Genomic DNA, 22,979 nt, shown 5'->3' with positions numbered 1-22,979 from the left:
TTATCTTTTGTTTAAATTACATCTGAAATATTCATTTTGTTCTACTGTTACTATATTGTTGTGATTCTGAATGTCTACCAACATTTCAATAGTGTATTTCTTCTTCACAAACAGAAAACCCACATAAAAATCTTTTGGAATGTGGGCAAGCTGCTGTTAATTAGTTAGACGTGGTGGTGTTGGCAAGCTTGATTTTAATGATTGTCCTGTTATGGTGAAATTAGGATAGCCAAAGATTTTGAACAGTGACCAAGAAGGAAAAGCATAATGTGTGTCGAATTCAGGAATGGTGTAGCACTTAGAAAAGGGGACAAGGGTTGTGGTCTTCGAAGCAGTCATGTTCCTTTCATATTGTTGCTCTTATCCTTAGTACTAAACATCACAGGACATCAGGCCTTGGCATAGGAGGCTAGGTTTTAAATAATCAATCCCTTATCCTGAGATTGTGTCCCAGTGTTTTGAATTCTAAGCAGGGGTAATATCTTTTCAGTGTTTGACATGGCAAATTCCTTCAGAATCTTGTATTTTTCAATGAGATCACCTTTCATTCTTCAAAGCACCAGAATATGCCCAATATAAATAGCCTCTCATACCAAAAACTAATCTAGCAAACTGCATTGCCTGCAACCAGATCTTTGCTTAAAGATAGAGACCAAAACTGTGCACACTACTCCAGGCGTGACCTCATCAAAGTAATACAGAATGATTTTTTTTAAAAAATTCATTCATGAGATGTGGGCCTCAGTGGCTAGGCCAATACTTATTGCTCATCCCCAATCGCCTAGAGGGCAGTTAAAAGTTAAATACGGTCTGGAGTCATAGGTAGGTCAGACAAGGACAGCAGTTTCCTTCCCAAAAGGACATCATTGAAATAGATGGGTATTTTGGACAATCAACAATGGTTTAATAGCCATCATTAGTCTCTTCATTCCAGATTTTGTTTTTTTACTGAACTCAAATTCCACTGTCTGCCATGGCAGGATTCCTACCCAGATCACCAGAACCTTACCTGACTTTCAGCATTAATGGTTGAGTGATAATACTATTAGACCATCACCTCGCTTGTGGCAAGCCTTCCTTACTCTTGTGTCCAATCCCCTTGCAATTATGGCCAATATATTTCATTTGCCTTCTTGAGTGCACACTGTACATGAATGCTAGCGTACTGTGTTTTTATTTGGAGTACATCCAAGTCTCTCAGTATCAATCTAGTTTCATACTTTTTTTTTGAAAAAGACAGTCTCTTTTCCGACTACCAGAGTGAATAACCTCATATTCCACACATTACATTGCACTTATATCCTTGCTGCCTACTGACTTTACCAAACTTTATACATATCTTTCCATTTACGGGTGCACCTCTGCTTTCTTTCATCAGTGAACTTAGATGGAATTCTCTGTTTTATTGTGAGTCATTCATTGAACTTTGCAAATAGCTGAGGTCTCAGCACAGATCCTTATGCCATTCCATTAGATACAAATTACCAACATGAAACTTTTGGCTTTGAGTATAATTGTTTGTGGTACATTATTGAATGCCTTTTAGAAATCCAATATACAACATCTTCTCGGTCCATGTCTCTATTGTCAAACATGACTTGCCTTTTGTAAAAATAAAATGGATCATACTATGGTTTTCCAGATGCATTGTTAAGACTTCCTTAATGATAGACTGGTGTCAGGCTAATGAGCCTCTAGTTCTCTGTTTTGTCTAATCTTTCTTTCCCTTCTTTCTTCAATAGCAGTGTTACTTTTGCTAACTGCCGAATACTGCTGGAATCTGGGAACATGTAAAAAATCTTAATCAATGCATTCACTATCTTTGCAGCTACCTCTTTTAAAACTCTAGGATGTGGGCAATCAGGTCCTGCATTTGTCGTCTTCAGGGCAGATGGTGGTGTAGTGGTAATGTCATTGGACTAGTAATCCAGAGGCCCAGGCTCATATTTTTGGGACATGAGTTCGTATCACAGCATGACAGCTGGTGCAATTTAAATTTGATTAATCACGAATTTAGAGCTAATCTCAATAATGGTGACAACAAAACTATTATCAGTTATTACAAAACTCTTTCACTAACGACCTATGAGAAGCAAGCCGTCCTTACCTGATCTGGCCGAAATGTGACTTGGACCTACAATGTGGTTTACCGGTAACTGTCCACTGAAATGGCCAAGCAAGCTACTATGTTGCAAAGGCAATTCAGGATGGGCAATAAATGTTCAAGGTCTACATCTCACAGAAGCACATTAAAAATCTCTATATTATTTCTCTGCTGATGTTAGTTACCGTAAGGTTTTAACTCCTTTGTGCCTTCTTCAGTATTTAATTTGTGCTAAAAAGGGAGATAAAATCTTTGCCATTTGCACCCCTCCAGCCTGTCCTTCCTTCTGTTTTCTGCATCTACTATTAAATGTTTTCTTTAATCACTTTACTGTAATAGTAAACACATTATACTTTTGTTTTTATATTCCTGTTCAGTTTACTCCCATATTCTACTTTTCCGTTTTTTCAAAAAAATCAACTTTTCGGTCACTTTTGCTATTTTCAAAATAGTTCCAATCCTGGGGTCTTCTAAGATTATTTGCAAAATTATATACTTCTTCTTTTAACTCAATACTATCCCTAGCTTCTCTAATAAGCCACAGGGTCTTTCTTAGTTTTTTTTAAAAAGTGTAATGTACTTTATTAAACATTTTGAATATTTTTATTAAATATTTCTGACTGTTTATTAGTGAACCATTCCTTTGAATTGGTTCACTTAAATAAATCAACCCAGACTACACTTCCTCCCACTCTGTACCCTGCAAAAATTCCATCCCGTTTTCCCAATTCGTCTCTATCGCTTCTGCTCTGACAAGGAGATGTTCCACTTCCAAGCATCCCGGATGTCTGCCTTTTTCAAACAATGCTCTTTCACCCCTCTGTCATCCAAACAGCCCTCTACCAAGCCGCCTCCATTTCCCCTGCCACAGCTCTTAACCCCCCCCAACCCAAACATAATAAAGATAGGATCTCCCTTGTCCTCACTTTCCAACCCATCAACCTCAGCATCCAACGTATCATCCTCAAACACTTCTGCCAACTCCAATCAGATCCCACCACGCGGTACATCTTCATTCCTCACCCCTCTCTGTCTTCCGCAAAGACCATTCCTTTTGCCACTCCTTAGTTCGTGCCACACTCCCCACTATCCACTCCAACCTGCCCAGTACCTTTCCCCTATAACTGTAAAAGATGCAAAACCTGCCCACACACCACCTCCCTCACCTCCATTTAGGGCCCTAAACAGCCCTTCCAGGTGAGACACAGCTCCACATACATCGTTTCCAAACCCTAGTCTATTGCATCCGGTGCTCCCGACGTGGTCTTCTCTACATCGGTGAGACCAAACGTAGACTAGGTACCGTTTCACCGAGCATTTTCATCTGGCCCGTAACAGTCAACCTAACCACCTGGTTACTGCCCATTTTAACGCCCCCACCCCCCCCCCACTGACTCCCCCAACGACACGTCCGTCCTCGGCCTCCTCCAGTGTCGCAGTGACTTGGAATGCAGATTTGAAGAACACCTTATCTTCTGCTTGGGCACCCTACAGCCCGGATGACTCAATACGGAGTTCTCCAATTTCAAATAACCTTCCCACCCATCCCCAGGCTCCCTTTCCAGCCCCATCTCCTCCCTTCCAACCACCAACCAGATTCATCCCTACCATTGACCATACAGGTCATACCTACTACCAGCGTTCACCTATCATCACCATTCTGCTAGACCCCCCCCTCCCCTCTCTTTATCTGCAGCTCCCCCTACCCCCACATCCAGTCCTGAAGAAGGGTTATATCCTAAATGTTGACTGCTCCTTTCCTTCAGATGCTGCCTGGCTTGCTGTGTTCGTCCAACCTGCTGTTTGTCTAGCTTGGATTCCAGCATCTGCAGTTTTTTTTGTCTCTTGTTCAGCTCTCCTCTTATACTAACACAATTGGTTTTGGTTAAGATTCTTGTTTGAAACTGGAATAAGTTGCTTTCAAATGTAATATGGAATTAATTGTATTATGATCACATTTTCCTAAAGGAGGTTTTACTATAAGATTAATAATTAAACTTGCCTCATTAGACAATGAGATCTAAAATAGTTGTGTCTCTTGTTAGCTCTGTATTAGATTGTTCCAAGACATTTGTAAAAGCATTGTATAAGCTCATCTTCTGAACCATCTTTGCCAACTTGATTTGTCCAACCTATGAAGATTAAAGTCATTTATAGTTTTAAATTGCCTTTACTACAAGCTCTAATTTTTACTTGCATAATATTTTGTCCAAAGGTACAACTACAATTGTGGGCCTATCATCTACCCTGATTAGGCTTTTCTGGCCATTGTTTTCTCAATTAATATCACTTCTTGATCTTCTGAGGTAAAAGTCTTACTCCCTTTTGACTTTGGGTCACTCTTTACTACCAGGAATATGACTTGGTCTTCTCCATTCAGTCTGATTTTTCAAAATGGTTTGTATGGTGGAATATTTATTTCCCAGAGACCATGTCTTTGTAATGAAGATGCGATCTAAAACATTTATCTTTCTCCGTGCTAATTCAGCTGTATCGTTGCAAATGCTTTATGCATTCAGATAAAGAACCTTGTTCACAGATCACAGAAAGCGAACATGCTGCTGCAGCAAATGAATACCAAGGCAAATAGTACATTAACCTATATTATAAAGGTTTGAATTATAAGTTCCATGTTTTCATTTTATCAGAAAGCTCCTGGGTGGTCTTATGTTGATGTAGATGTTAATGTTTCACAAAAGGAGCGCAGAAATCTAGAAAGTCATACCCAGGAAATAGGTACAACAATGAAAGACAAACTATTACAAGGGCGGGGTGGCTGTCTGTCAATAACAACCATCCAGGAGTTTCACAATTATTAGTGATTGAGAGACAATGAGACCGACGGAGAGCAGTGAACATAATCACTCAGCAACAAGTGTTTTTATGAGGAACGTAAGCCATCTCCAGTCAAAATAAAAATCCTGTTACTAGAACAAGCTGGTTTGTAGTTTTGGATGACAGAAATTATTACATACTTCTCTTTGCAGGGATGCAACATTTTTTAATCAGATGCACTGTCCTGGGAAGAGAGATTTGGTAAAATAGGCCTATTTCTGAGATTTGCCAAAACGAAAGGCAATTTGATTGAAATATAATATTCTGAGAGGATGCTTTACGTGTTTGGAGAGTCTGGGACCAAGGGTCAATCTTAGGATAAGAAGTTGGCTGTTTTTAACAGAGCCAAGGAAATATTCCTTAGTCAGATTTTGTGAAAGTTTGAATGCTCACTTATTGTGTATCTTCAAGGCAGGAATGGATAGAATTCTGGATACTAATCAAGGGATATAAGGATCAGGCAGAAACTTGGAGTTCAAATAGAAGATCAACCATTATCTGACTGAACAATAAAATAGGCTTGACAGGGCACATGGTCTACTTTCATTTGTATTTATGTTCTTACATAAAAGTAGAAAAATTACTTTTTGCGAAAATATCCACAGGTGATCCATCAGGTAATAACCATGGCCATCCCTTGAACTGCCAAGCAGCTCCTTGTACGAAAACAGCCACAACACGATCCCTGAAAGAGAAAAATGAAAAATGAGAGACTTGATGGAATTTATTTTGCTATTAAAAAAAGTCACCTGCACTCTTAAAGGGATCAGAGAAGACTGATATTTTACAAACTACAATTTCAACAGGGACAATGTTTAAAATACCATTTTTTGGGCTTTCCTCAGTGCCTTGGTTTTTAAATGTCCTTTTAAAATTATGTTATGTGTCTGCACATCTTTAAAATCCAACAATAATCCAAAACAAATCAGCCACTGGTCATGCAATTAGTTAGCTGATACCAAATTTCTTTTAATACGATTTCTCATAGCATTATTAAAAGTGTGTCAGAGGATATGCTGTTTTATTCCACACAATGTCTACTACTGATTGAATAATTAGGTTTTAAATATTCTGTTAATATATGAGCGCTACTTTTAAACTTCTATTCTATGTGTCTTAATGAATAAAGTGAATGGAATTAGAATGAATGTCAGAGTGCCAGTTTCTTGCCTTCTCTTTACAAGCCAATACTTTCTTCCTTTTCAGCTTAACAGCCTAGTTCCATTTTGAAAGCTTTGACTGAACCGATCTTCACCACACTCAGGCAGTCCACTCCACAAATTAATGGCATGAAGCTAGTGGTTTCTCATTTCACAAAACAAAACAGTTCTGAAGAAGTGGCACTGGACCCGAAACATTAACTCTGCTTTCTCTTCATAGATGCTGTTGAGTTTTTCCAGCAATTTCTGATTTTGCTGCTCATTCACCTTTTTTTTTTAACCTATTATTTTTAATCCTGGACCTCTTATTCTCAATCCTTTCATGAGTAAAGCAGTTTGTCTCTGTCTAACTTCTCCAGACCCCTCATAATTTTAAATACTTCAAAACAAAATCTCGTCTCAGCTTCATGTCTTCAAGGAAAACGGTCTCAACTTTGCCGATGCAACTTCAGAACTGAAGTTAGTCATTCCTGGAATCATTCTCCCAAATTTTTGCTGCACCCTCTTCACATTCTTCCTAAAGATTGGCAGCCAGGACTGAACTCAGTACTTTGGCTGAGGCGAAACTAGTATCTTGTACAAGTTCAACATATCCTCCTTGTTTCTGTTCTTTTTGCTGCTATTAATAAAGCCCAAGATACTGTTTTCATTAATTTTACTCGTGAGTAAATGGTTTTATATAACACGTGCACTGAACTGAATTTATATAGTGTAACTGATAGTTGGATATATATTTAATATGGATATTAAAAAAAGTCATATTAATGTTCTTGAAACAGTTTGTGTTTACACTGGTGCAGGCCCAACAGTGGAGAATCAGAAGATGCAAGTTAAGTTATGGCATTTTCAGTGAAAGATTTGCTCTTACAGCACATGCAGTCATGTTTGATTATATCTGAATTGTAAAATATTCTGTGTGCAGCAGAAGATGCAGGACAGTGGATGAGGTTAGATTGAGTGTTAGGGAAGATAGAATTGCTAATGGAGAGATGAGGAGAAAATTAAGGAGTTGTGGAGAGGATAGCAGCAGTTATGTTGATGCCTCAGAGGCAGTTGTGTTTCCCCAACAGTAGGTGCCCGGTTTCTGCAGGAAAAAAACTCAGATAAAACTTGAAGAACCCATGACCTTACAGTAGTTGCTGTGAGCTATGGTTTTCGCAGCGATATATCAGAGTCATTTTACAAGTGAACTGTCCACTCTGTGCCTCTTACAAACTATGAAAACTTTGTTAAGAGATAAACAATACAATACCAAGTGCCTAACTAGCCAAAGCTCAACATCAGAGCTGGCAAGCAAAGTCCATTGGTCTGACGTTCCAATTTTGTACCTCTGCCAATAATCTACTTTCCCTATTTTTTTGTGCATATTTGTGTGCATGCATACACATGCGTTTGTGTTGGGAATGGGGGAAATTTATAAAGGGATTAGAACTGTGGTTACTAGTGTTATATGCCAATGGTTTGTACCTGCTTACTTGTAGCTACAGTCTAGTTGCTTACAATAAATAATAATTTTTGGCTAGTACATAAACCCTCGTCTGTGCTTTCTATCAATTTTGGTCTGAAAGTCAGCTAAACTGGGGTACTATGTGTACTTAAAAAAAATAAACTTTAACATTTGGTACAAATTCGAGAATAGTGAGGCTTAATTTATGATGCACTACCCCAGTAAGTTGTAACAAGTGGCATTCACAAATGCAATTGAAGCATTAGGCCTGATCTGGAAAAGGAGTTAAAATGATGAAAGATGTGTGATGGAAATTCAACATATTTGTATAATCAAAAAGGAGGAATGAAGTTTGATTGGCCATGGAAGGTAAGGCATATGGCAGGAGCACAGTAGCATTAAGAATGGTTACAGCAGAGGCAGCCATTCATCCCATCTTGTCCACGATGGTCCTGAGGGAAAATCAGCTGTTTTTACTCCTTCATCTTTCCACCAGAACCCTGCAAATAATTTTTCCTTAAATAGTCACCTAATTTAATTTGGAAAGTCACCACTGAATCTGTTTCCATCACAATCTCAGGCAATGCATTCCTGATCCTTACTGTTGGGGATTTTAAAAAATTGTTTATGTCACCCCCTAATTGTCTTGTCAATCACCTTAAAATCAGTTTCCTCCAGTATTGAACATTTCTTGCAATGGGAATTTTCTCTTTATCTACTCTTCAGTTTTCAGTAAATTGGGAATGTCTAAAATATTATGAAGAAATGTGTTGCCTTTTCTTCCTTTCTTTCCTGAAAAAGGGTTCTAAATTTAGATATGGCGCTTCAGATAACAATCCTCTTGTTCTTTGCTCAAATGGCCACTTTAGCAAGGCAACAAGTAACATCAAGATAATTAATGATGTAACATCCATATCTGAACCTGTCCTTGATTGAAATTCACCACTCACACTCCAAAAGTTCACAAGGTGCTTGACATCAACAGGAAAACTGGCTTAAATTTTCCCCACCTTGGTCACAGATCAACTACAATGCTATATTACTGGTCTTGGCAAGATATGTTTATTCAGGAATGGAATAACTGGTAAAACCTCCTGGAGGCTTGATGGTATAACAAATACTTCCTTAAAGTTCTGGCAGTTAATCAAAGAGGTGATCTCTTACATCCACAGAAATTCTCCCAAATTTCCAGGGTTACTGGTTTCTTAAGAGTGATGTGAAGGGTACTGCAACAAGACAATACTTTTTGCATTGTGCTTATTAAGCTCCTTTTCCTTTCTTGCAACTTAAACATTCCAAAGAATGTAGTCAGCAAGTAATATTCGCTTCAGGTTCAAGATCAGCTATGTAGATTCTAGTTGGCAGCCTATAGTAATTAACTTTCTGCACTTGAAACCACTTGTAAATGTAGCTCTGCAAATTAGTGCTTTGGGCAGAAAATACAGGTCACTTTCCGGGGATAGCAGATAGTGAGAAACTAATTTTTGTTTGACCTTCTCTTTATTTAGTAGTCACTACAATAATTGAGTTTTAAATAATAAATTGTTCACAAAAATCCAAATCAAACGAGCCATACACCCTGAAATGTATTGTACTGGCTTATACAAAGGATCAGTTGTCACAATTTTGAACAAAGGTCATTAAAACTCTAGATCTCTCCCCTTGCACCAATGCAATAAAATTAGCTTGTGTCGAATTCAGGGCAGGTAATTAGAAATACCTGTACAGAGATTAAACATCAACATGAACTGGTTGGGCTTTTTTTTTTATTATTCATTTTGTGAGATGTGGATGTTGCTGGCTGGACAGCATTTCTTGCCTATCTCTAGCTGCTTTTGAGAAGGTGGCAGTGAGCTGCCTTCTTGAACTGCTGCAGTCCTCCTGCTGTGGGTTGACCCACAATGTCATCAAGGAGAGAATTCCAGGATTTTGACCCAGTGACAGTGAAGGAACTGCGATATATTTCCAAGTCAGGATGGTGAGTGAATTGGAGGGGAATTTGGAAGTGGTGGTGTTCCCACATATCTGCTACCCTTGTTCTTCTAGATGGAAGTGGTCGTGGGTTTGGAAGGTACTGTCTGAGGATCTTTGGTGAATTTCTGCAGTGCATCTTGTAGATAGAACACACTGCTGCTACTGAACGTCAGTGGTGGAGGGAGTGAATGCTTGTGGATGTGGCTGCATTTAAACTCCTGTGATTTTCTCTGTGCTATTCATATACATTCTCACTCACTGTCATATGTAGTTGTTAATCATGGTTGTCACAGCAAGACTGAAAAGCAAAGCAAAGCAAAACAAAACAAAACAAAACAAAGTCTATATCTTCTCTCAGCTTCTCCAGTTCCTCAGTCAATTGCTACATGATTCTAACGAACTTCCAATATGCTTTTGCACTTTTTTTGCCTTCCTAATGTTATTTGCACTTGAAATGTTCTCTCCTCTTGCCTCCAATTACATTTCTCAAAGCTGCACCATCTGCAATGGTGTATAATGTGCATCATCATGTATTTCTGTCAATGGGGAGGTTTTGATGAACATGAACAGTCTGATTCAGGAGTTGTGAATGATAGCCTATAACAAAGTTTCATAGCACTTCATAAACTATTGCGGGAGACCATCTTAGAAGTATTCACTTAATTTAGTCTATAGCCTTTATTTCACAAGGGTCTAGCCCAATTTAAATCCACATTTTAAATTATACTCACTTAAGTTTTAAAAATGCAATTAGAAAATTAAAAGAAAAGAAAAAGAAATGTTTGTACTACTTGAAAAAGATTCCTAAGACAAATTGTATTAAGCACAATCTTAGCTTTATTGCTGCGCTATCATGCAAAGTCTGCTCAGTAGAGTGCAAATTGCTGCAAACCCAACATGTAGATCTGATTTAAGTTGATATGGTAAATGATGATGTTTAAACAAGAATAATTGTTGAGTAGAGTACATGGGTTGCTTCCGACAGAATATATTCAGAAAGCTGGTTACATAAGGAGCTACTACAGCATGCAAGAAGCTGTGGATTGTTATTATTGTTGGGAAGGACTCCACGTCTGCCTCGCTGAACTCTCCCATCCCAAAGTCCTTGATCTCATTTTTCACATTACATCCCATCACGTACACTCTCTCTTCACTCATATTCATATTCAGTTCATATTCCTTGTTACTCCTCGCAACTCTTTTGCTTGACGACAATAATTGAAGTCTCTTGCTTGTTTCTCTCTTTAGTCTTCATGTATTTTGACTCTCTCATTGTTTTAATGGTAAATGAGCTTTTAAATTTTTGACTAGTGATGGAAGCTGCATGTACACGATCAGGAAATGGGCAACAAATTAAGAAGCAGTACCTCAAAGCTAATAATCTTTGGATTAAGACCTGAGTCACATGTAAATTGGCATACAAATGCATGGCTGAAAGACTGGTGTGGGAGAAATGGGTTCTGGTTCATGGGGGACTGACACCAATACTGCGTAGAGTAGAAACTGCACCAGTGGGGCAGTCCTGAACTGCTCTGAGACTGGTATTCTAGCGAATCTCATAATTGGTGAAGTAGAGCAGGTTTTAAACTAAATGGGAGGGGCAAGGGTCCAAATTTGGGAAGTTTTGGCAAACGCCAGAGTGGGGAAAATGCAACAGAGGAAGGAATTAATGTGGAAAATGATAAACAGACAATGACAGGATGGGACAGACAATGTAGATCTAATAGCAAATCAATTAATATGACTACAGATTACAAAAATAATAAAAAAGAAAACTGAAGGCACTGTATTTGAATACATAAGGCAACAAGACCATATGATATGGGAGCAGCATTAAGCCATTCTGCTGATCGAGTCTGCTTGGCCATTCAACCATTGTTGATGCGTTTCTCAACCCTATTCTCCTGTCTTTTCCCCATAACCTTTGATCCCTTTACTAATCAAGAATCCATCTATCTCGGTCTTAAAAAGCATTCAAAACAAAACAGTTGTACTACTGAGATAAATAAGGATGATCTAGTGGCCATAACTGAGATGTGGCTGCAGGATAACTAGAATGGCACCTGAACATTGAAAAGTAACTGACATTTAGGAAGGACAGGAAACAAGGAAAAGATAGGGAAGTGGCTCTGTTAATTAAAGATGATATTAGTACTATCACAGGAGGCAATAGCCTAGTGGTATTATTGCTGGATGATTAATTCAGAGATGGAGTTATTGTGCTGGGGACCTGGATTCAAATTCTGCCATGGCAGATGGTGGAATTCAGGGAAGGAACCTGCCATCCTTACCACACTCCAGACCCACAGCAATGCAGTTGACTCTTATATGTTCTCTGGGATGGGCAATAAATGCTGGCCTAGCCAGCAAAGCCTTTATCCCATGAACAAATTTTTTAAAAGTAGCATGGGATGACCTGCATTCAGGAAACCACGATAATAGAAGCAATCTGGGTAGAGATGAGGAATGATTAAGGCAAGAAGTCACTTGTGGAATTTGTGCACAGGCATCCTGACAGTACCCACATGATAAGTCATGCTGTCAAGGGAGAAATGATGGGAGCTTGTCAAAAGGGTACAGCAATTATCATGGGGAATTTTAACCTGCAGAGAGATTGGAAAAATTAGATGGGAAAAAGCAGTCTAGAGGAGAAATTCATTTCAAGTTTTCAGGACAATTTCTTAGACCGGCATGTTATGGCACTGATGAGAGAGCAGGTTACACTGGATCTGGTTCTGACCAATGAGATTGGATTGACCACATAGTGAAACCATACCTCGGTAGCAGTGACCATACTATAACTGAATTTTACGTACAGTTTAAGGGCTAGAAGTATGAGTCCAAAACTACTATATTGAATTAAAATAACAGCAATTATGAGGGCACGACAGCAGAGTTAATAAACGAGAACCGAAATTTTACGTTAAGAATTAGGTCAGTAGAGAAGCAACGGCAAATATTTGAGGGGATATTCCAGAAAACGCAGAATAGATATATGCCAACAAACAAGGAAACTTTTAAGGGACAGACCCACCATCTATGGTTAACAAAAAAAGGTCAAACTTAGTATCAAATCCAAAGAAAAGACATAATTCTTGCAAAGATTGGTCAGAAGATTGGGCAGAATATTATTAAAAGCAAAGAATTACTTGAAGATTAGTAAGGAGGGAAAACAGGGTAAAAGAGAAAGTTAGCCAAAAATATAAAACAGATCAGTAGAGTTTCTGCAGATATTTACAGCAGTTAAGAGTTAGCAAATTGTTGATCCAATAGGAAATGAGTCTGGGGAATTAGTAATGTAGGATAAAGAGATGGCAGACAAATTCAACAGGTATTTTGCATCAGTCTTTACTACAGAGGATAAAAGTAGCATCCCGTTAATAGCAGTAAATCAGAAACTGAAAGGTGAGGAGGAAATCAAGAAAATTACCATTACCAAAGAAGCGTCCTGAGTAAATTGTTGAAATTGTCAGGGTCACCGGACCCAAAATGTTAACTCTGATTTTTTTTCTTCACAGATGCTGCCAGACCTGCTGAGCTTTCCCAGCAACTTCTGTTTTTGTTCCTGACTTGCAGCATCTGCAGTTCTTTCGGTTTTGAACAAGTCCTCAGGTCCTGATGGATTTCACCCTGGATTCTCAAAAAAAGCTAGTGTGATAGCTGATGCATTGGTTTTAATTTTCCTAAAATCACTAGATTCTGGGAAGGCTCTTTTAGATTAGAAAATAGCTAATCTATGTCCTTTATTCAAAAAGGGAGGAAGGAAGCAGGAAACTACAGGCCAATTAGCGTTTCATCTGTCACAGGAAGAAGCTATCATTAAAGACTCTAAAAGAGAGCACTTGGATAAGTCAAGGCAATCATGCAGAGCCAAAACGGTTTTGTGAAGGGGAAATCATGTCTAGCTTATTGGCGTCATTTGAAAAAGTAACCCATGCTATAGATAAAGGGAACCAGTGTTGTATTGTTCTCACGGTTCCAAAAGGCATTTGATAAAGCGCCACATTAAAGCTTAACGCAGAAAATAAAAGCTTATGGTGTAGGAGATAACATAATGGCATGGATAGAAGACTGGCTTGCTAATGAGAAACAAAAAGTAGGAATAAGTTGTTTTTTTTTGGGGCAGGCAGGATGTCAGAAGCTGTGTGTCACAGGGGTCAGTGCTGGAGCCTCAAGTCTTCACAATTTATATAAATGATTTGGGTGAAGGGATCAAAGGTATGGCAGCTATACTTGCTGCTGACACAAAGATAACTAGGAAAGTGAATTGTGAAGAGGACAAAAGGAGCCTTCAAAGAGATACAAGACAGGTGAACTGATGTGGGTAAATTGTTCTTGTTTCGGCAAGGTTTCCCATCTCAGGCCTACATATAATACCAACTCACTTGGATACAACCATGGAACCTCCACCTTGCCTTGAGCTTTGCCTGAGTTTTACTTATGGATTTCAGACTGCCTTGCAAATGTTACCTCCTTTGCAAACATCAAGTCCTCTCTTTACAGGATAAAAGAATTGACAATGCTTTGTCAATCACACTATTAATTATACAGTTTCATATTAATTTGTTGCTTAAATCAGCATAAACATAACTGCCTATTAATCTACAGGAGTCATAGGTAATCATCATAGAATCCCTACAGTGTGCAAGCAGGCCATTTAGCCCATCAAGTCCACACCAACCCTCCAAACAGCATCCCATCCAGATCCACCCTGTACCCTATCCCTGGAACCCTGCATTCCCCATGGCTAATCCACCTAACCCACGCATCCCTGAACACTATTGGCAATTTAGAAAGGCCAATCCACCTAACCTGCACGTTTTTGCACTGCGGGAGGAAACCGGAGCACTCAGAGGAAGCAGATACGGGGAGAATGTGCAAACTCCATACAGACAGTTACCCAAGGGTGGAATCAAACTTGGCTCCCTGGTGCTGTGAGGCAGCAGTGCTAACCACTGAGCCACTCTGCTGCCCATTGTCATTGATGAAAGAATCTCTGGGTTTACCTGGTCTCTGCCTTGATTTCCTAAATCTAGCCCGCTGGACGATTACATATTTTAGCCAGCGAAAAAATATGCCAAAAGGCTTTCAAGACTTCTTCGTGAAATGTTGTAGTCTCATCCATCCTTACTTGGTCAACACATCATCCACGATGGTAGCAATTGCATAGAACAGGATACTGAATTGGTTGCACTGGTCCTTTTTGTGTAACCATAAGGCTGTTCAATATCTAGCAAGCACTTGAGACAGCTGTCCCAAGCATGCTTGTTGCAAGTCTTTGAAGCATCACTTTGCTTCAGAAACAGAGAAGGTGCTTCCATTCTCTGGATTAATGTCTGCTCAAACTTCTGCTGCTGACTTTGCAGTCCTACCCTGCTCTAAGGTCATGTCAGCTGTTCATTGCTGAGTCAGATCAGCCATGTTCTTACCGAATGACAAAGTAGATTTGAGTGGCCAGATGACTTATTCCTGCTCCTGAGTTAAATGTTTATATAATCTGAAGATTTTTCCTCTTCTCTTCCTCTGATCTAGAGGCCAGGTTGTGCTGTGGTTTTTTTTACCATTGTAGCCTTTCTTTGAGTTCTGGTTGCTTCTTGGTTCTTCACCAGAATATTTCACTTCCATATACTCCCACCTTGCTGCCATTATGTATTGTTTTCCAGTCAGTGTGATGGTCAGAGGTGGTGGAGTTGAGTGGGGATGGAGTGGGGTGTCTTGTCTCTGAAATGACTCAGCTGTAGCACAAGTGCATTTTAACAACCTTTTATTTACAGACTACTACTACATACTGCCATGGATCTACATAAGCCTAAGTCTTCCTCCTTGAGATCTTTCTTCAGTACTATGCTACATCACTATTACTTCATGATCACTTAGACTCATGTTGTCAAACTATTATTCCACATTTACTTCCGCATAACTGGCTTCTCCTGTCCATATATTAACACCACTAATCTTCTCTACTTTCATCTGTGCTCTGAATTTCTCTACATTTACTTTGTGCAAGTTGCTACAGAGAGAATAAACTGCTTCCAGTTAACATGGGAAAATGGAATGGCGTGATTTTAAAATATGATGCAAACATCATTTTGTTTAGGAAAAATTGGGCATACTCAGTTCTTTAATAGATGTTTACTGTGCCTATTTCAGCTACCATATACCACTCAGCTCAGAACAAAAGGCAGTGAACAGATTCTTATTTGACATCAGAATCCAAGGCATGTGGGTGATAAGGCCATTAGAAAGTCACCAATTTATGGAAGTGTTGAAATTTCCAGTGATGTATTTCGTAGCATGGTGAGCAGAGCCAAAACATTAACAATAGAGCTCAGATTCAGTTCCCAATTAAAGGTTAAAATTACAACAAATGTATTTCTTAGTCAGCGAGGAATGCACCCTGTATTTGTTGCTGAAAGATACTGTGGCTAGTTATAAAACAGAGAATAGCAAACGGTAGGCTTACGTCTTGAGTTTACATACAATTAGGTTTCTAATCTCAGTTATGCTGCTGTTGGAAAATGCATAGTTAAGTCCCAAAGGGGATGCAATAATTATTCTTGTATACCTCCTCAGAGTATTAGAAATCTTGGGAAGTGTGTTTCCTGTCCTATGGATGACACCTTTAGACACAAAACCTTAGGATAAAAGGGAATCACACCCTTTGGATACTTTCACCCCACAGGAAATGGAACCACCAAAATACACCCTATTAGTTTTTCTCAATATTCAAGAATTAACATTTTTGCAGGATTTCTACATTTATATATATATATAAAAAGCACTAAAACAAAAACAAGGTGAGAATTAATTGGCTTTCTATTTTTTGAAACATGCACTAATCCACATGCCAACATTGAAGTTTCTTTCAATCATTGTTATTTAGCTCCTAGTAAAAACAGTAGTCATGATCTGTAGTAATTAAACCAATACCAGAAAGTGTTACCATTGTCAGTGACATTAAAGTGGTTAACCAAAAGATAAATTTTGAGCCAAATGTGACAGCATCTAAAAACACTGGCCTACATACCAGTCTTGTGGCAAAAGTTTAAGAGGTTGGTCTATCACTCGATAAGGCACTGTTACACTGATGGCGGTTCCTCCTGGTTGTACCTGGTCCTTTCGCCGCTGGATCAGGATTTCATTCTCCCGCTGGCACCCTTGCTTTTTTTTCTCATCAGACGGGACAAACCTGATTTCAAAACATAACAACTTTACTGAAACAAGTTTTCATAAAATTACACAGCATTTCTCAACAAACTGAAGACAAACAAATGAACCACTGTTGCCAAAAGTTCTCTCCACAAATGTGAGACTGAAACAGTAATAGCACTCTTGCCTCAGTTAGAAGTTACTTTCCCCACTCTAAAATGAAGCTGACACTATTATAGTAACTATTATTATTGGAGGTGCTGTCAGATGGGCTATTAGTTCGTGGGGTGTCTGCCCATTCAAATGAATATGAAAAAAAGACAATGCTTTATTTGAAGAGAAATAGGAGGATTTTCTACATCCTGTCCAAGATTTCTCCAGTACCATCACTACCAAAATAAATTTAACTTGGTATTTGTTTCCTTTGCTGTTTGAGAGACCTTGTTAAATGCAACAATATGTTGTGCATTTATCGACAAAATCACAATGACTACACTTCAGAAGTAATTTGTTGGCAGCCGATGTCTTGAGGATGTGAAAAGTGCTATACAGATGTATGCTCTGTGTGTCTTAGTCTAGTTTACGTGGTCTACTTTTTGTAACTTTCTTCAGGAGATACACAAAAGGAATGCATAAAAAGGTAGAGTTTGAAACTTTAAAGACATCTAGTAGCAAAGAAAACTTTTGAACAAGGAACAGAAAATAAAAAGCTAGGAGGAAAGAAATTACTATGCACCAATTGTATTTCTGCATCTATATCAACTCTCTTGGATAACTCTAACTGTGTATTAACTTAGTAACTGCAATTCTTTCCTGAATGTTTCAGCTTAGTTAACAAACATTGCACCACGTGAAAGTGCATGCAATAATGAGCGAATAGGTCACATCTCAATTTTTACTTGGCTTAGTATTATTTAGCCAAACTCTTATCAAAGTTTATCTTATTGAAACGGACGAGCCAAACCTTTCCCTCTCCCTTTCTAATTTTGTTATTTCAACGAAGATACAACACAGGCTCTTTTCTATGGCTTTCCAATACAAAGTGACTTAAAAAAAAAAAGCTTTCTCGTCCTTGTCTGCGACATGCAATATTGCCAATAGTTAAGGGTAGATGTTCACCAGAATATCTTATGAAGTCATTGCCATGATCAGTTATTGCAGAATACTCCATGAAACGCTGCAGCAGTTAAAGGTGGGTGATTCTGATCATGCTGACTTTGTCAGGTGAGTAGTTGTTTGGAGATCCTTGGATCTGCTATGAACTGAAAAGGAGTTGCCATAGCTTCTTTCAACAATGACTTTGCTGACTTGACTTGTCAGCTGAATGACAGAATTTATTTCTTTTTACCTGCACACACAATTTAATTGATCACTTAACTGTTATCAAGATGCACCAGGGAAACATTCTAATCCTGTAGTTGAACAAGTTACGAACTCATATGATCAAAAGCAACAGGTGATTAATAAAAAAGTTATCATTTTGACCTTTTTTTACAGCTAATGAGAGAACTACGTTTTGGTTTGAGTGGATCACACTTGATGTTTATTATTATTTAATACCAATTATTATTTGGGGAAGGTTGTAGCACTCTTCACAATGGGAACTGAACCACAAGCTAGCACATTAGCAACCCAGTACACAAAAACCAAAATCCCTGGTTTCCAGTCCCCTTTCTTGTACATGCCTGGAAAGATAAGACATGAAAAAGTCTTTTGCCTAAAACTGTCTTTCTTTCAATTTATATTATGTCCACAGACTGATTTGCTGGTTGAAAGGGGCAATCAGTCCCTTATTATCTCTGTATCCAGGATTTGACAGTTCTCTTTTTTGAATGGCATCTCTCTCTTTGAAGTGTTGTTGCCTGAACTTCCCTTAACATACGCAACATTCCATGGCTCCCCTCAGGACACCGTGTAATCCATAAAGGAATTTTCCCAGACACTTACTGAATTTACATCCTCAGCCATCTTTTTACTTGTATGTATTTCTTTTTAAAAAAGACACATTGCTTTTAAGAGTGCAATGTATCCTTATGTAATTTGTCGGAGCTGCATCAGTACACTATTTAAACAAGCGACACACATTGCAGCAACCCAGAACCACAAAAAGCAGAACAGGAACACTTATCTAGAGTTTTCAAAAGAAATGGATACCCAAAAAGCACAATCCGCCGTTACCTCCGAGACAGACCACAAGAGGAGAAGTCACAACACTGCCAGAATCACTAATCACCTTACCATACATCAAGGACATTTCTGAGATGACCACAAGACTACTCAGACCCCTAGGTATCAGAGTAGCCCACAAACAGACAACCACCCCACAACAGCTACTGACGAACGTAAAGGATCCCATACCCAAAACCGGCAAAACTGGGGTAATATACAAAATACCATGCAAGGACTGTGAGAAACACTACATAGGCCAAACCAGAAGAAAATTAACGATACAGATACACGAACACCAACTAGCCACCAAGAGACATGACCAATTTTCACTTACTACATATGGACAACGAGGGACACGAATTTGACTGAGACAACACATCGATAATCGCACAAGCCAAACAGAGACACGCAAGGGAATTCCTGGAGGCCCGGTATTCCAACCCGAACTCCATCAACAAATACACTGAATTAGACTCTGTGTACAAACCACTGAGAAACAAAACCAGAAGTAATGCCAATCACCCCAGCAAACCGAGGCATCTAAATAACAAGTGGGACAGAACACCCACGCTTCACCGGAGGCACATTGATGATGTTACCTACTAGGGTGACGAAACGTTTGCGACCAAACCCACCAGCTCGGCCAGCAAGTCTACAACCTCAAAGTATTATCAACTGATAACAAAATATAGTTCGCTCAGTAATTATAAAAATCGCAATAAGATAAATTCTATGAAAACAATTGATGCTATTCATCATATGAGCACACAACTTGCCCAATCACATGAGTTAGAATGATTCCTTGGTGCATCTTGGTAACATTCAAGTACCCAATTAAGCTTTTACCCAAAGGACCACATCATGATCTGCAGTACTCCATTTGTGTGTGTATAATAAAGCATTTTTGCTTTCCACAAGGAGAAACGATATTTGGTGCTCAATGATGTGGTAATAAGACGGTAATTTCTTCAAAACACAACAAAGGTTTTTTACATTAATAACCCTCTCAAGGCTAACTGTTAAATATAAAAGCTCAAAGCAGCTGCATTATCAGACAGAGCATTGAAATAATTTAAAGATTGATGAAATAAGTAATTCTATTGGTTTTAATAGGAGAATAGAACTCTCATACCTGAAATGAGCATGGTGGAGATACTGTGCAGAAGCATTAATTAGTTCTTCCATCATGCTGAAAATGAATCCGAAGAACACGCTCCCTGCATCGCTGTGGCATTTCTACGTGACACAGCCTTCTCAAGTGAGACAGACAGCTGGCATTTAATTATGGAAACTCTGTGATTTGAAGTTTGTGCTCACTGGGAACTAGGTAAGCACCTCTTTTTACTGAGGTAGCAGGAGAGTGTTCATTACATATTTCAGGACAGAAGTGTACAGAATAAAAGTCACATAGACCTAGAGGATCAAATCCACTGTCTCAAATTATAGGGCAAATCTGATGAATGGCAATGGTTGTGGAAATCCTTTAGTCTGTGCAGAGGGTTACATTGGCATCAAACTGTCTTGGCCACTTCAATGTAGTTGCACTGCTCTCTTTAGAGAGGATGCGTGGCTCTAAACAAAACAGTGCATTCTGCCACTTTAATCAGAAATGCTTATACACCTTCAGCGGTGTTTAGAGTTCCCTGCCCTTTTGCAGACATTCTTACTGTTGAAAATCATAGATGCCAATCTTCAACCAATTCGATTCACTATATGTGAGAGCAACAAATGGCTGGAGGCACTGGATACTGTAAAGGCTACGGACATTAACAATATTCCAGCGATAGTCCTGAAGACTTGTGCTCCAGAACATGACAGTTGGTATAACTACAACACTGGGATCTACATGACAAAGTGGAAAAGTGTCGATGTGTGTCCTGTATATAAAATGCAGGAGAAATCCAAAACAAAAACATCAACAGAAATTGATGGAAAAATGCAGCAGGTCTGGCAGCATCTGTGGACAGAAATCAGAGTTAACGTTTTACATCCATTGATCCTTCTTCAGAAATCAGAACCTGGCCAATTACTCTTGATAGTTAAAAAGTGATGGAAGATGCCATCAACCGTGCTATCAAGCAGTACTTTTCAGTAATCACCTGTTTACTGATGCTCAGTTTGGGTTCCAGCAGGGACACACTATTTCTGACCTCATTTAAGTCTTATTCAAGCATGTACAAAAAAAGTGAATTCCAGACGTGAGGTAATTGTGACTGCTCTTGACACCAAGATCGAATTTGACTGAGTGTGCCACTAAGGAGCTTTAGTAAAGGGGGAAATTTCTTGCTGGTTAGAGTTATATCTGTAACAAAGGAAGATGACTGTCCTGGTTGGAAGTCAAGGATCTCAGTTCCAGGATATCTCTGCAGGAGTTTCTCAGGGTAATGTCCTCAGCCAAACCATCTTCAGCTGTTTCATCAATGACCTTCTTTTTATCATAAGGTTGGACAAACACTGAAGCAGTCTATGTCCAAATTCAACAAGACCCGGGCAATATTCAGTGTGCTACCTAAGTGCCATAGCCGCATGACTTTCAATGGGATTGTCATCATCCTAAGGGTTATCATTGACTAGAAACTGAACTGGACTAGTAATATAAATACTGTGATTACAAAAACCGGTAAAAAGCTAGAAGTGTAACTTTTGAGTAACTCACCTCACCTCTGCAAATTCTGTCCCTCATCTACCAGGGACAAGTCAGGAGTGTGATGGAATATCTTCCACTTGCCTGGATGACAGCAGCTCTAACAACATTTAAGATGCTTGCAAACGTGCTGGGCAAATCATCACATCCACAAACATTCATTCCCTCACCACCAATGCTCAGTAGTAATGGTGTTTATCGTCTACAAGATATTGCATAAATTCACCAAACAGCAATTTCAAAACCCACAATCACTACTATTTAGAAGGACAAAGACAGCAGATACATGGGAACACCGCCACCTGCAAAGTTCTCCTCCATGCTACTCACTATCCTGACTTGGAAATATATTGGCGTTCCTTCAGTGTCACTGGATCATTTCTCTCCTTTAGGGCAGTGTGGATCTACATATAGCACATATACCTCAGCGGTTCAAGATGGCAGCTCACCATCACCTTCTCAAGAAGAACTAGGCATGGGCAATAAGTGCTGGCCAGCAAGTGACACCCACATTCCCCAAGTGAATATAAAAATAGTACAGCAAGCTATAGGAAAGGGAGGGTCTTGTCAGGGGAGAGGAGATACAAGGCTTGAGGTGGAGCAAGCTGGAAGACAAGGCTGGGGGCCCATGCTATCTGGAAGGAAAGCCAGGGTGAGACAAAGCTGCATAGTGCAAACCAGGTAATGATGCCAGAAGGAAGGCCAATAGGGAGGCTACATCTCTTCCCATGGTCAGGCCATGAAGGGAATGTCTGGTACGAAGGCAATTAAATACTGGACGCTGATTTGTGATCACAACAAATGCCACCAAAACGGCAAATGATGGCAAAAATTAAATGTAAATTAGTTACAACAGCAGTGTACAACAGCAGACTCCCATCACAATGCAGCATACACGATTATTAACAACAGCAACACAATGCAGTTGGAAGCTCTCCATTGACAATTCTCAATACCATCAATACAATATATGACTGTTACATAATATACAATTCTTTCTGATCTCAAGAGGTGCAATCTATTCAGAGCTGCAATGTATATGATGGTGATTCAGAAACTGGGAAAATGGAGAGTTTGTCCAGTTAAAAGTGTGCTGTACAATTGTTTTAAAGGGTCCATTTACTGGATTATTTTTTGCTCTACCATTCATGATTTGCTAATATATCAAAATTAATTCATATTTGTTACTCAGAAGAATGCAGAGTGTCTACTTTTTTTCATGACATTCAAGAAGGAATTACAAAGGCCAGCAGAAAAATATGCACATTAATTTCACATGAAACAAATGCTTCCGCTGCATGATAACAAGTGAAGGCTTCTGGAATAGAAACGTACAGTATGTAGAGTGCAAGGAAGACAGACCATTAAGCAATGTAATCGAGACAACAATACTTTCAGAAGATCCCTAGGTCCTAATGTGCCCAAACACGTTGGTAAGTTGAGTAATTATGTATTCAAAGCAAGGGTTCACCATTCACAGAGTAAAATGCTAGTTTC

The 22,979-nt window shown here is 39.0% G+C and overlaps 1 protein-coding gene across 1 annotated transcript in view; it reads right to left on the bottom strand.

Moving 5' to 3' along the window:
• Positions 1-21,567, bottom strand: part of LOC109938988 (parafibromin) — a 32,143-nt gene extending 10,576 nt beyond the window's left edge. Inside the window, exons 1-3 of the mRNA XM_048602010.1 lie at positions 19,971-21,567; positions 16,548-16,709; positions 5,524-5,624 (exon numbers count right to left, since the gene is read on the bottom strand). Coding sequence (XP_048457967.1) covers positions 5,524-5,624; positions 16,548-16,709; positions 19,971-20,026 — 319 coding nt within the window. The 5' untranslated portion in view covers positions 20,027-21,567. The remainder of the gene's footprint in view (positions 1-5,523; positions 5,625-16,547; positions 16,710-19,970) is intronic.
• Between the last annotated feature and the right edge of the window lie 1,412 nt (positions 21,568-22,979).

This window comes from Rhincodon typus, chromosome 10 (assembly GCF_021869965.1).
Source record: "Rhincodon typus isolate 14 chromosome 10, sRhiTyp1.1, whole genome shotgun sequence".
Taxonomy (NCBI): Eukaryota; Metazoa; Chordata; class Chondrichthyes; order Orectolobiformes; family Rhincodontidae; genus Rhincodon; species Rhincodon typus.
Note: the sequence above shows the minus strand (reverse complement) of the source record. Positions and strands in the feature narration are given on the sequence as shown.